General features: G+C 59.0%; 2 protein-coding genes across 2 annotated transcripts; both read right to left on the bottom strand.

Annotated features, from left to right (window-relative positions):
• Positions 1-2,173: 2,173 nt before the first annotated feature.
• VOLCADRAFT_57730 (uncharacterized protein) lies at positions 2,174-3,589 on the bottom strand (the record flags this gene model as incomplete). Its single annotated transcript, XM_002947873.1, has 1 exon — positions 2,174-3,589. One exon carries the CDS (start codon positions 3,587-3,589, stop codon positions 2,174-2,176), a length of 1,416 nt encoding a protein of 471 aa, XP_002947919.1.
• An 869-nt stretch (positions 3,590-4,458) lies between these two features.
• VOLCADRAFT_57881 (uncharacterized protein) lies at positions 4,459-11,917 on the bottom strand (the record flags this gene model as incomplete). Its single annotated transcript, XM_002947872.1, has 14 exons — positions 4,459-4,803; positions 5,338-5,493; positions 5,872-5,991; positions 6,439-6,588; positions 7,016-7,328; positions 7,614-7,657; positions 7,739-7,945; positions 8,273-8,548; positions 8,921-8,989; positions 9,359-9,366; positions 9,593-9,746; positions 10,469-10,720; positions 11,588-11,647; positions 11,804-11,917. Coding segments are annotated over 14 exons (2,268 nt in total), but the record flags the coding sequence as incomplete, so codon positions are not given.
• Positions 11,918-12,134: the final 217 nt, after the last annotated feature.

The following is a 12,134-nucleotide window of genomic DNA, read 5'->3' as shown; positions in this document are numbered from 1 at the left end:
AGCAGGTGGGAATCTAGGACCTGCATGTATCTCACAAAAGGCAAAGCTACGAGTCACAAGTGCCATAATGCAAACAGCATCCCTGGGGTGCGATATGCACCGACACTTTCTTCGGATTCACTGTAGCCGGCTCCATCTAAACAGCACTGGGTGGCGTTCAGCCACGGGATGACCGTTCCCCAAAGGATGCCATATTGAAGGTAGCAACTGACTTGGTAGTGCAACTGCAAGGTTTGGCGGGGATGTGTAGCCACGACAATGCCTGAATAACATCCTTAATGCGACTTCGTATCATTAAAGGTGGCTGAAAAAACTCGCATGTCTCCCCTTACATGCACAGGTCACTGAGGCAACATTGCACGCACCCGCTGGAGTCGTGCCCGGCTCGCGCTTCAACTTCCGCCCATCCTCCACCTTGCCCTCAAGTCTGTCAGCACCCTCTGTAGCGGCGACGCCAGCTGTGGGGCTCTTGGCTGGACCTGGCCATTCCTCGGCCTACAAAGCTGGTGCAGCACTATCCAGCAGGTACACAGGGGCCCTAGTTAGTGGCGGGGCGGGCACAGGGACAGCCACGGTCGCCTCGGGGGCTGGGGTGGGATCGTTCGCGTCCTCGGCAGCCACAACTAGTGGACAGGTAGGCACTGCAAGCGGCAGTGGCAGCTTCGGGACGAGCTCGGCTTTTGGCACGTCAGCAGGCGCAGGGGCGCCCGTGCCGGGCGCTGCCTACAGGAGCAACTATGGCACAGGTTCACATGGCACAGGTTCACATGTCTCGTCAGGGGGTTCCGGACTGGCGTCAGCCATGGTGACGCCAGCCCCGCATCGAGCTGGTGGGAGCGGGACCTTCAGTGTATCGTCGTCGCTGTCTTTTGGAAATGGTGTCTTACCAACGAGGCCGTCGGAACCCACGCCGGCACCAAGCAAGTACGGGTTAGTGAGTGTTGGGGCGTTTGGTGGCATGGGTGGTGGCAGTGGGGTTCCAGCAGGGGGACCGGGTGGAAGCGGGACCGAGGCTGGCCGATGACATCGTGCGTGCGGACAGTGCTGTCGGCGAGAATGTTGAATATGCGCATAGTTGACGTGGCTTGACCAGCAGGCTGTGCTATGGTTGGTGGGAGATATGTGGCTGGCGGTGAACAGGGCGCTATCACAAAGTGCTGGCGTATTCGCATGCAATGCAAATGGGCTCTTGACGCTTGGACGCTTCCTATGCGAGCTAAGCCTTTATCATGGCGCGCTGATGTTACATTACGACTGACGACTATAGTATATATTGTACGCAAAATACGCAGCAGGGCCCTCAAGAAGCTTCTGGGAAAGAGCACTTTAGGTGTGGCTATGACATTGGCTTGTGGCAATCTCTGGAGGTTGTGACAATGACCAACTCCCACCGGTGCATCGAGACGGCTGCTATCACACAACACACAGCAACATAGCCCCTAGATGCAGTTTGCACATGAGCATGAAAGTTTACAGTGAATCTGGAGGGATCGCCGTACCCGAACACCATGTAGCCCAGGAAAGCCACTAGAAGCTGTCAAAAAGGACCCGTACAACGGCCCGGACAGAACCCAGCAACCGGAGGCGCTCCGCAAGGGGAGAAACTAGGTACGGCTCACGCGTAGAGACCATGACCAAGGTCATAGGGGAACTTGACTAAGTGCCTCCAACCCTGTTAGCCACCAAACGCCAAGATCCCCAAACCCCGGACTGCCCCTCATGAATTACCACCGCGTGGACCAGCCGAATAAGAGCGGAACCACTGACTCCAAAACTAACTATGCGCCAGAACAAAGCCTGACGTTGGTGGTAGTGGTGATGGGGGAATTATTCCAGCGCAGCCTACCACTCCGCGAGAGATCATTCCTCCATAGTAAGTCGCTCAGCACATGAAGACACAGACACTCACAACCCCACAGCACCGGGGCCGGACCCCACAAGCAAAATCTTTAAATTCTTCCAATTCATCAACCCTTTCGTCGGTGCATAGTCCAAGAAACCAATATGCCCACTCCACACCGGCGCTTGAACGCCAGGGGGAACAATGACAGAACATGGCCATTGCGCTGCCAGGCTTTTAAGGTCGAAATCCAGCTATGCAATGTCCTATAGCATTGAGTCATCTTACAGAGCAAACCAAATTTGCGCCCAGAAATCCAAGGACTACCGAAATCTAACCGCTCTGGTACCCTAGCACGGGGCCAGCCACCCGCTGCCAGTTCTCCTCCCATCGCAACCCCTGCTCACATGCTGCCACGTTGCGCTTTAGCTCCGTTAGCTGAGCGCTGGGCGCATTAGGGAACCCCTTCAGGAGGTTTGCCAGCTGCGTCGCGAGCTCGTCGCCACTGCTGAAGAGTAGACCCGTCTTGCCTGGCGCCACCAGTTCAGTGATGCAGCTGTACGATAAGGCACACACGGGCAGGCCGCTCCCGTACATATCCACCACCTTCATAGGTAGGTCCAGTCCTGATGAGGAGGCATGCAGCGACACCCCTACATCAGCGGCCCCCAGCAGCAGCGGGTAATCGTTTGCCTCCAGCCACAGCGCCCGTATCGCCACCTTCTTGAAGGACATTGATGCTATGCGTGAGAGGTACATGTCCTTCTGCGGGCCCTTGCCCGTAATTAGGAGCAGCAAGTCTGGCAGCATGTCCCCCGCGTTGCTGCCGCTGCCTTCCCCAGGTGCCGATTCGCTGGCCAGTTGGTCGTACCGAACCGCAGCGTCCAGCAGAATAGAGAAGTCCTCATCAGGAGTCCAGCTAGTGCTGCTAACTACAACCGCGGGCCTGTCCGGCCGCAAGCTGGCAGCCTGCCCAGACCGCTTTACTGAAACCACGGTCACCTCCGCAGACTCCTGCGTCCGGCTGGACGCGACTTGGCTGGTCCGGCGCGCCAGGAAATCGTCGAAGGCGGGTTGCTCAAGGGTGGGGCCCAGCTTGCGGAAGAGCGTGTGCAGCACAGGCAGACCCGTGCGCTTAAAAAAAGCTGGTGGCCTGTCATAAAGCACAGTTGCGCGAATGCCCCATTTGCGCTGCAAATCCTCCTGCATGGCCTTTGTGACGCAAAAATGGGCATTCCCACGCTTCCCCCAGAACCGCTCATAACTGTGTGCCAGCGCCACCAGGGGGTGGCGTTGACCTTGCGACAGGGCCAAGATAGAATACCCATAGTTGTGCCAATCTATGACCAGTTTCGCCCTATGCCGCAGAGCCGCTAGCCAGCAAACGGCCATGGTTGGGATCGCTGGTGGGTTCTGCATGAGGATGTGCCCTGGCGATGGCAACTGTATGAGCATCATCCATAGCAGCCCTAGCAGCTGATATAGAACTTTGAGAACAAGAAACAACACACGTGGCAACCGCTGCAGCCACAAAGGAAGCTCCACAACATTATGAATGTGCACGTTGCTTGCCGAGACCAGTTCCTGAAGCGGAGCTGCCCCGCCGTAAGCAACAACGTGCACATCAGTTAAAGTTTGCCTGCTCAGCGATACTGTATGATACTGCATGCGTGGGCTTCGCCCGAAATCCCCCAGCACGATGACCCAGTGAACATGCCGACTTCGTGTCGCTCTAGATGTGTCATCCATGTATCTATGTTGAATATGCGTTGATCTGTGAAAAGTTCGTCAATTACACCAAGCTTAGGAGCTAATATGCACCTTCCGATTTCCATGCAATTCGCGTACACTACCGTACCAGCAAACGCACTACGCGCAAGCCACATGCAAGGATGGACCTGTACAAACGGCTGCCTAAAGGGCAGGCTTCGCAGGTGTTTTGTATTCGGCTTGGTAATAAAATACCGCAACGGTAAACTACCCAACTACTCCTATCATAAGACCATTCTGGTTGCTCTGAGTCAGGTAGTCACCACACACTAGACACCAGTCACTTGTATGTAGTGAGCTGCAATCGACGACAAGAAAAGAGTTAACCATATCTCGTTTCCGCCCTCCAGGACAATGTGGCGTTTAAAATGCAATTCGCTGCACAATCGGGTGCGATCACAGCCCTAGCTGCAGCACCGAAGAGCCCACACAAAACCCATCAGCAACTCACGCGACCTTCGGGCTATTCTTCCGCAGTCGAGTCGTAACGGTCGCATCGTGTGCACCGTGCACCGCCTTTACGGTGGCTCCTTAGAAGCATCCCGGCAGCCAATCCGCCAGCAACAACCTGCCCTTCGCCAAGTCTCATCCAAACCTGCCTATAGACTGTTACGCCGCCACTAAAAACCAAGGCCGCACTAAAGCTTTCGCAAACTTGCTGGCCAAACCAGGGCCGTCTGCACAGATTCCAGCCTTTGCACCTCTCATGCCAGATAGTTGTACACCTGCGGGACATGGAAATCCAAGTGTGGCAAAACTTCGTTTACCACCACGTAATCTCACGCAACCATTTAGGCCCTACATTGCAGACCTACTTGCACTGATTTACAACAGCCCGGATCAGGAACTCAGGATGCGTAGCCGTTAGCTTTCCCCATGTGTAGGCAGCATACCGTGGATTTCACCTTTGGATTCGTGCATTGCGCTGCATGTGCAGCGGGAAACGTGAGGGACCTGCCCCAGGCCATAGAGGCAGGACGGCAGCGGCAACTTACGTTCGCGTCGCTAGGGTCGCGGGCCATGTACTCGCGATCAATGAGCGACTCGATGCGCTTCTTCAGGTCCGCCGCCTTTAGTGGGAACTTGAGCTGCTGCAGCGCCTCCACCACCAGGAGCTTGTGACTCAGGGTCTTGCGGGTCTTCATGATGCGCACCAGCGCCGCGTCGATCTGATACTGCCGGTCTTGGAGAACCTGCAAACGGGGGTAGTCGTGACGCATGCTGTAGTGTACGGCCGATATGCCAAAGGCTTGGGTGTTGATTAAGCCTGCAGCGCGCTGCGGCTTCTCCCTGAGGCGATCCGCTGACTGCGCCGCGCAACACAAGTGCAGCATACCAAGCTCCCGGCCTTTTGTTCCACACCGCCCTACCCCGGCGTTGCCCCCAAACAAATTCAATATTCCATCAGGAAACAGACAAGAGGATATTATTGTTTCCATGTATACGGAAACAGTACGTCGGACTATCTGCCATGCGTTTGGGGTGTGTGGTGCTTCCATTCCTCACACAGGACAGCAAGCGCTCGAGACTTGTGCCGGATGCTGCCGTTTCTCTCAACTGTCGGCCCCTCCCGCATGCAGGCAACCCAGTCCTGGGCCACCGCCGGCTAAACCCACACCACACCACCCAGACCCCAGCACTGGATCAGCTACCACAATCCGTTTCGGCGCCACCGGGCTGGTGTTGGCACCACGACGGCGATGCAGTGCAGTGCTGATTCGACCCACCTGTTCGTTCGTCTTCTTGTTCTCCTCCTCCGTCTCCTTCATCTGGATGGAGTTGATCTTGATGCGGAAGAGCTTCTCAGAGAAGGTGGAATTAAAGGAAAAGGAGTCCGTGTCTGCCACATCGCGGCCCTTAGGGTCCTTGACCAGCACCCGCACCTGCCGGTCCCGACACCGAAGCACGTCACATCAAGGCACGTTCCGCACACCAGCCGCCACTTTCCTTCATTCCCACATGCACACTTGGGCCGAATAACGTGACACGTGCGGGGCCCATCGAGCTGCAAGATACCCTATGCATTGGGTCTAACGTATTGCATAAAAGATTTTCGCCGCGGCACCAAATGCACAGAGTACGCAGCACGCTGCGAGACTCCGTTCCCATCTCAATTGGCGCTAAGCTGGCAAGCCCCAGCAGCAGCGATGAAATGCGCTGTTGTGGGCCGCCCTGTTAGGGAACCACCAATCCTCTTCTTCCTCCTCCTCCCATGCCCCTGCCTTCCCCCTCAATCAAAAACACTCCGCAGCAGCACTTACCTTGCCGCACGCAAGACTCTGAAGGGTGCGTTTCAGCTCTTTCTCCTCCAGCCCACAGCCCGCGGCGATCTCCTTGTACGACAGCGTGTCCGCATCATTGAACAGTAGCAGTACGGCGGTCTGATGGCAGTGGCGATTGGGCAGCACAAGGAAGGTACGGGGCGGATGGTGTTTCGGCCGAAGGCTCCAACGCTTCCGGTGTTGCCCCAATGGGGAAGGACAGCGGCGTGCGGGCAAATAGGGAGCGTGGGAGAGACAGCGCACGGGCCCCTGCCGATCACCAGTGCGATGAGCCCACCAAGAGGCGAACCCTCCAACAGAATAACCCCCAGCTGCATCCCGCTGCACAGCCGCGGGCACACAGAGGAATCACAACACAACAACCCCACCACCATGTCGTGGTAGCCCAAGGACCGGCGCTTGCGCTGCACCTCCCAACACCCCGCCCGCCGGGCGTTTCCCCAAACCGGTGACGCTGCTGGGGTCCGTAGCTAAGTACCGCTATCCCCATTCCAGTCCCACCAGGCCCTTCATAGCAGCAACCGCAGCAGTGCTCCAGGTGTTCACCTGGAAGGTGCTGACAGACAGCTCCTTGAGGCCCCGCGGGAAGGCGGCTCGCAGCACACAGGAGCCCAGGCTGTGTTGCCACACCAGCCGCCGCCCCGAGTACTTGGACAAGTAGAAATCCCGGAACACGGTGGAGGCCCTGTCCAGAGCCTGAGGGATACGGATACAGGCCAGGATGGGGCTCAGTAGTGAAGAGGGGAAAGGAGGGGGGAGAAAGAGGAAGGAAAGGGAAGCCGTACCAGCCGGCAGGCGAGCGCGCATGTGGTATTGCAGGGCAATGGCTAGGAGGGCTACGCCGTCGCCGCATCGCGATCTTGTACATTTCTGTGCGACCTCCCAGAGCCACGTAAACCGTTCGGATAAGGGCGGCATTGAGATGCACTGGACGAACAAAGGTGAGAGAAGGTGCGTGGGCATGAAACCACCTTCACGCCACTAAAGCACTTTTAACCCTTTCCTCCCCAATAATATAATCAACGAGGCAGGACCGGGTCACAAGTCAGGAGGGGCGTCAGCAAGCAGCCCTACCGACCTCCGTCCGCCTTCCCGGTTCCCCAGACCTCTTCCCCCAGTCCACCTCAGGCAGCTTGACATCCAGCACCGGGTATGTGGGCCAGTATCCCGATGTGAGCACCGACACCGTCACGTCCACGCCCGCGGGCAACCCGGCCGCTGCGGATGAGGCCCTGAACGCCGCCATGACGTCGTCGCTGAGCTCAACATCCTTGAACATGCCCTCCAGCTTGGCGGTGAACTGGCTGCCGCACTCCACTTTGAGCTTGGCGATCATGGCCTTCTCGGCGTCCACACTCGCACTGCGCCCCAGCAGCAGCCGCTTGGCCAGGTCCTTCTTGTAAAAGGCCTCGAACACGTCCTTGCCCTGGATGAACCTGGCCGGGCGGTAGGGGGAGAGATGAGGTGTATGCAGGTGATACAAAGGAAGCTATTTCACGTGCTAGAAAGCGTGCTGCGCCGATACCGGTCAGCGGCTTGTGCGCCCGGGCAGCCAGGGAGGAACTTGAGGCCTTGTTCTAGCATGTCCGGTCCGCGATGATAGCACCGGCATCTTTCATTGTGTTGGGACAGCATTGCTGCTGCAAACGATTGCGGCGTCGAGTCACAGGGCCGCAGCCATCAGGAGGTATCCCCCGACCCGAGCTTTTGTCCCCACCCACCTGAACAGCGTCAGAGCCCGGTCTAGGGCGGCCTCCAGCTCCTCCTCGCTGCCGCCGCCACCGGGGGGCCCCACGCCCACCCCGACACCGCCGGCGCCACCGGCGCCCACCACCGTGGTTGACACCGCCCCCGCCGCTCGGCCTCCCGCCCGCAGCCTCGCGTCGATGAACTTGGCAATGAGCTCCGCGGGTTTGTTGGCCCTCTGGTTGATGAAGTACTCGAAGGACTCCTTGAGAGTGGCCAGGAAGTTCTCGGAGCGAACAAAGGCGGATCCCACAACCTCGTCCAACCGCCCCTTGAGGTCCAATAACCGCTCCACCATCTCCTTGTCCTGCAGGCTCAACACACACACACGATTACCACCGCGATCACATCAACATAGCAACCACAGCAGCGATTGCAGCAGTAGCGCCGCACTGTCCACGTCGCAAAACGGGTAAACATGAAAATGAACAGCTTGTAAATCAAGTCTCATGGCATGGTGCTACATTTAGCTGCATCAGGCGGATTTCCGGTCAACGTATTTTCCCCACCGGCCTACTTGGCCCCCATTCGCTGCCCCCTCAACCCCAGCCCCACCCTATCGCCATCACCATCACCACCAATCGGCGACTCCCCTCTTGACCCCCTCCATCCCAATCCCCAGCGCAGCCGGTACCTTCTCCTCGTCCTTGACCAGCGCCAGCCCGGTGGCCCTCACGTACTCCCGGAATGCCGCCCGCAGCGGCTCCACTGCACCCACCCGGCCCATCAGGCCGTACAGTCGGGCCAGATCCGCCACCCGGTGTCCGTCCAGCAGCGGCCCCAGCCCCCGGTCCAGCAGGGGGCCGGTGTGGCGGCCCACCAGCTGGGCCTCCACCGCACTGATCAGCGGGCGGCGGGAGGAGGAATCCAGGTACTCGGAACTGCGCTCGTACTCCTCAAAGAGGCGAGTCTGACGGGGCCCGAGGGAGGGGCGAGGTGGAGGCGGGTGGTGGAAGGGGAGAGAACGTGGAGAAGGGAATCGCATAATGGTGTTGAGGGCTTAGGAAAAGGAGGGGATGGGGGTTACGGGTTTATAGCTCCGGAGTGGTGGGTGCATGGGAGTCTATTCATATGTGTGCAATATCAGGAGGCGTCGCGGCACACCCCAGCAAAGCACAGCTGGCGGTAGGGCTGGGGCCCCAGCGTCAGTCCCCCTTCCGGACATCCCGATCGCTGGCACCGCCATCCAGTCTCCGCCTCCTCACGCCCCCCAGCATGTGCATATCTAAACCCCCCTGCCTCTGCAGCCCCGGTCATCCCACCCCCCAACTCCCATCACCACCTCGCAGTGCCGCAGGTAGGCCGGTACATCCAGCTCCGCCACCAGCCTCTCTCCCTCGGCCCGATAGAACTGAGTGCTGGCCTGATGGGAGGAAACACAGGGAGTTGAGGTGAGAGATGGGGGACGCGGCGCGATGCGAATTATACTTATATTTCAAAAGGAGGTACAGTGGCATGGATCTAGGTAACCCCAGTGGCGGTAGGGGGGGGTGAATCGGTAGCTAAAACAGGCAACGATGCGGACAGGCCGACAGCGCCAACGAGGATGAGGCGGGGGCCCATCTTGGCCACCAGAGGGTGCCATCCATCGCATTCATAGCGGGTGGACAGCATCGCCGAAAAAGCCAACGGGACATACGCCCCCCCCCTCCCCGTGCTGAACAACGTCCCCAGCATCCCGCTGCACTGCACTGCATGTGTGTGTATGTGTGTGGGGGACTCTTGAGGCTCTGGTCCAAGGGCGGAGAGGAGCGTGAATGCGGGTCACCCCCCCACACACGCTCGCCCGGGGGGACACACACCTGAGGCCTGACCTGACTTGCATACTCCGCTGAGGACTGCCTGGCTTCTTCCGCCCCACCCTCCCTCTCTCACACCCTTGACTCGTGCCAAGCCCTTTCCTCCCACCTCCGCGGCAACACTCCTCGCCTTCCCTCCCCTCCCCCATTCAAACCTGCCTTCATAAACGGCTCGTGGAAGGCATCCGTGTAAATGGCCAGCGAGGTGAGCATCCTGACCAGCCCCTTGATGAGCGGCCGGTTGACCGCCTCCCCGCACCGCTCCCGACCAATCAGCTCCAGAAGACCCTCCACCGTGCGATGCTGGATCTGAGGGGTGAGGGCCGGGCCGGGCCGGGCACCGCAGGGGGGGATGCAGCAGGGGGCCGGGCAATGGGGTACATGGGAGGGGAGGACCCCAAAGGGTGAAAATGTGATAAAGAGCCTTTAAGGACGGCGAGAAAACAGCACCACGAAGCCGTGTCAAACCCGGATTCGGATGCCCAACACCCCGGCCTACAACAGTGCAGGAGGGTCTCTAATAGCATGGCTATGGCATGACAGCTCTGATACTTCGGTTGATTCGACATAAGTTTCGTGTGATAGGATAACCAATTTTCCTTGTGCGTTTTACGATATCTGTCTGTTTCAGCTGGCCCTTGGACCCGCTCAGGGCTTGGATTGTCCCGTTACGCGTTGGGAGGGTAACGCAACTCCAGGCGGTTTAACACACACATTACATATACACGCACACAACACTGGACGTTTACTCAACCCAACCGATTCGGGAGGTCGTTGAACCCCTTCCTCCTCTCCCTTCTCCCTCCAGCAAATCTCTCCTGGTCCGCTGTCCTGAACCCCCCTTCGCCCACCCCTCCTCCCAGACCCTCTTATCCTTCCCTACTGCACCTCTTTCGATAAGCACAGCCCCTCACCACCCCGCCTTGCCCCGCAAATTGTCCTGCTGAGCCCGCTGCCTGTTCTCCCGCGCAGCAACCTGGGTGGTGGGGCCTACCCGCGCGGCACGCTGCGGAGTTCCCCCTTGCCCTCACCTCTGGCCGTGTTGCCAGGTGCACCCTGAACAGCGCCAGCCCCATGTCGAATATGGACTTGATGGGTGCGGCACTGCTGGTGAGCTGCAGCACGTGGGTGCGGTCCAGATACAGGAATATCTGGCGGGTCATGAGCATCTGGCTGCAGTGATCCTGCCACACCGCCGCCACCCGGTCCAGGAAGGGCACCGCCTCCAGGGAGAGACAGTCGCTCAAGGAGGACACGTGTGCGGAGATGTGGGAGTCACACTCCTGAGGACGAGGGAGGAAAACACATACGTACGCGCACACACACATACACACACGCACACCTTTATCACTTGCTTTGTCTGGAGTGCGAGGTAGGATGGTGCTTATAGGCGATCTGGCAGCCCTTGAGCCCTCGCTCATATTAGGGCGGTTTGCAGGTACGGGGAACCCACCCACGACCATGTAACACACACACACACACGCGTGTGCGCGCGGGGGCACACACAAGAACAGTAGTCGGGTGTTGGCGACGGTGGGTTTGGTGATTTGGAAGATTTAGGAAGATGGTGTACGGCCATCAAAGGGAGTCGTACTGGGTTGTACGGGCGATACGCAAGTGTATGAGGTCTGGAGAGGCCGGGGCCAGAGGTGGGTCGGGTGAAGCCTAGGTTCGGGGGCTGCTGGGCTCCAGAGCGACGGGGGCATCATGTATGTGGGGAGCGAGGGCCCCTTCTGCTTTCCTTCAGCCCCGGGGGATCGCGCGGGAGCCGTGCGAAGGACAAGGGTGGGTCGGATCCAGTCGATTTGGGCCCAATCACGGTCACGGCGGCTAGGGCTGGCTAAGGGGCCGGGGGATGCATGAGCCTATATGTCTGCGAGCAGTGCTGCAGCTGCCTCGGTGCAGGATGAATCCGGGGCATGCGAACGAGGTGCGTGTGTACATATCTTTGTGCGTATAGACGTGTATGCCGTGTCACTATACCCGGCCCGCCTTCCCGCCTTAGGACTTCCACGCGGACCGCCACCAGCGGCGGCCTCTACCTCCCCAGCACTGGGTCATCGGGTCGGCTGCACGGATGCCCACCGGGTGTATGAATGGCATCTGGGTTTACCTGCGTCACAGCAGCGCTGGAAGCCCACCCTACCCACCTGCTGCAAGCGGCTGTACAGCTTATCCGCCATCTTGTGCATGCACATGTCTTGTACGGCCTGTGCAATCCGGCAAAACGCACACACGTATTACGGGAAAATCACCAGTGCAATCCAACAGGCGGCATCGCGTCGGGAATTTTATGCGGCAATAAAGGTGATCCTCGCAACGGCTTCACTTTGTGTGGACCCCACGGTGGAAATCCCCTTGCGCACCGTGTACAGCTCTTCCAGGCTGCACGAAACGGGGCGCTTGCAGTGTACTGCCATGATGCAGTCGCGCAGCTTGCTCCATGTGGCTTCCTCGAAGTTAGCTGGCAGCTCGGGTTTCACTGCGCCACGCACACAGCAGACATAGGAGGGCGTGGGGACTAGAGCGGCCGACCACAGGACCCGCGGGTCCTCATGGCGCACCCTTCAGAGGCTTGATCACGAGCTTTTTGGGTTGCTGGGATCCTCCATTCGCAGGAAGGAGCCCGCCTGCCGGGGCTTTGCCCTTCCCTGCTCCAAGCGCCGCCGACATGCCCGTAAGACGTTCGCTCTACCT

The sequence above is a fragment of the Volvox carteri genome (genome assembly GCF_000143455.1).
Source record: "Volvox carteri f. nagariensis unplaced genomic scaffold VOLCAscaffold_8, whole genome shotgun sequence".
Lineage (NCBI taxonomy): Eukaryota > Viridiplantae > Chlorophyta > Chlorophyceae > Chlamydomonadales > Volvocaceae > Volvox > Volvox carteri.
The sequence above is the reverse complement of the archived record's forward strand: the minus strand, read 5'-3'. Positions and strand labels throughout refer to the sequence as shown.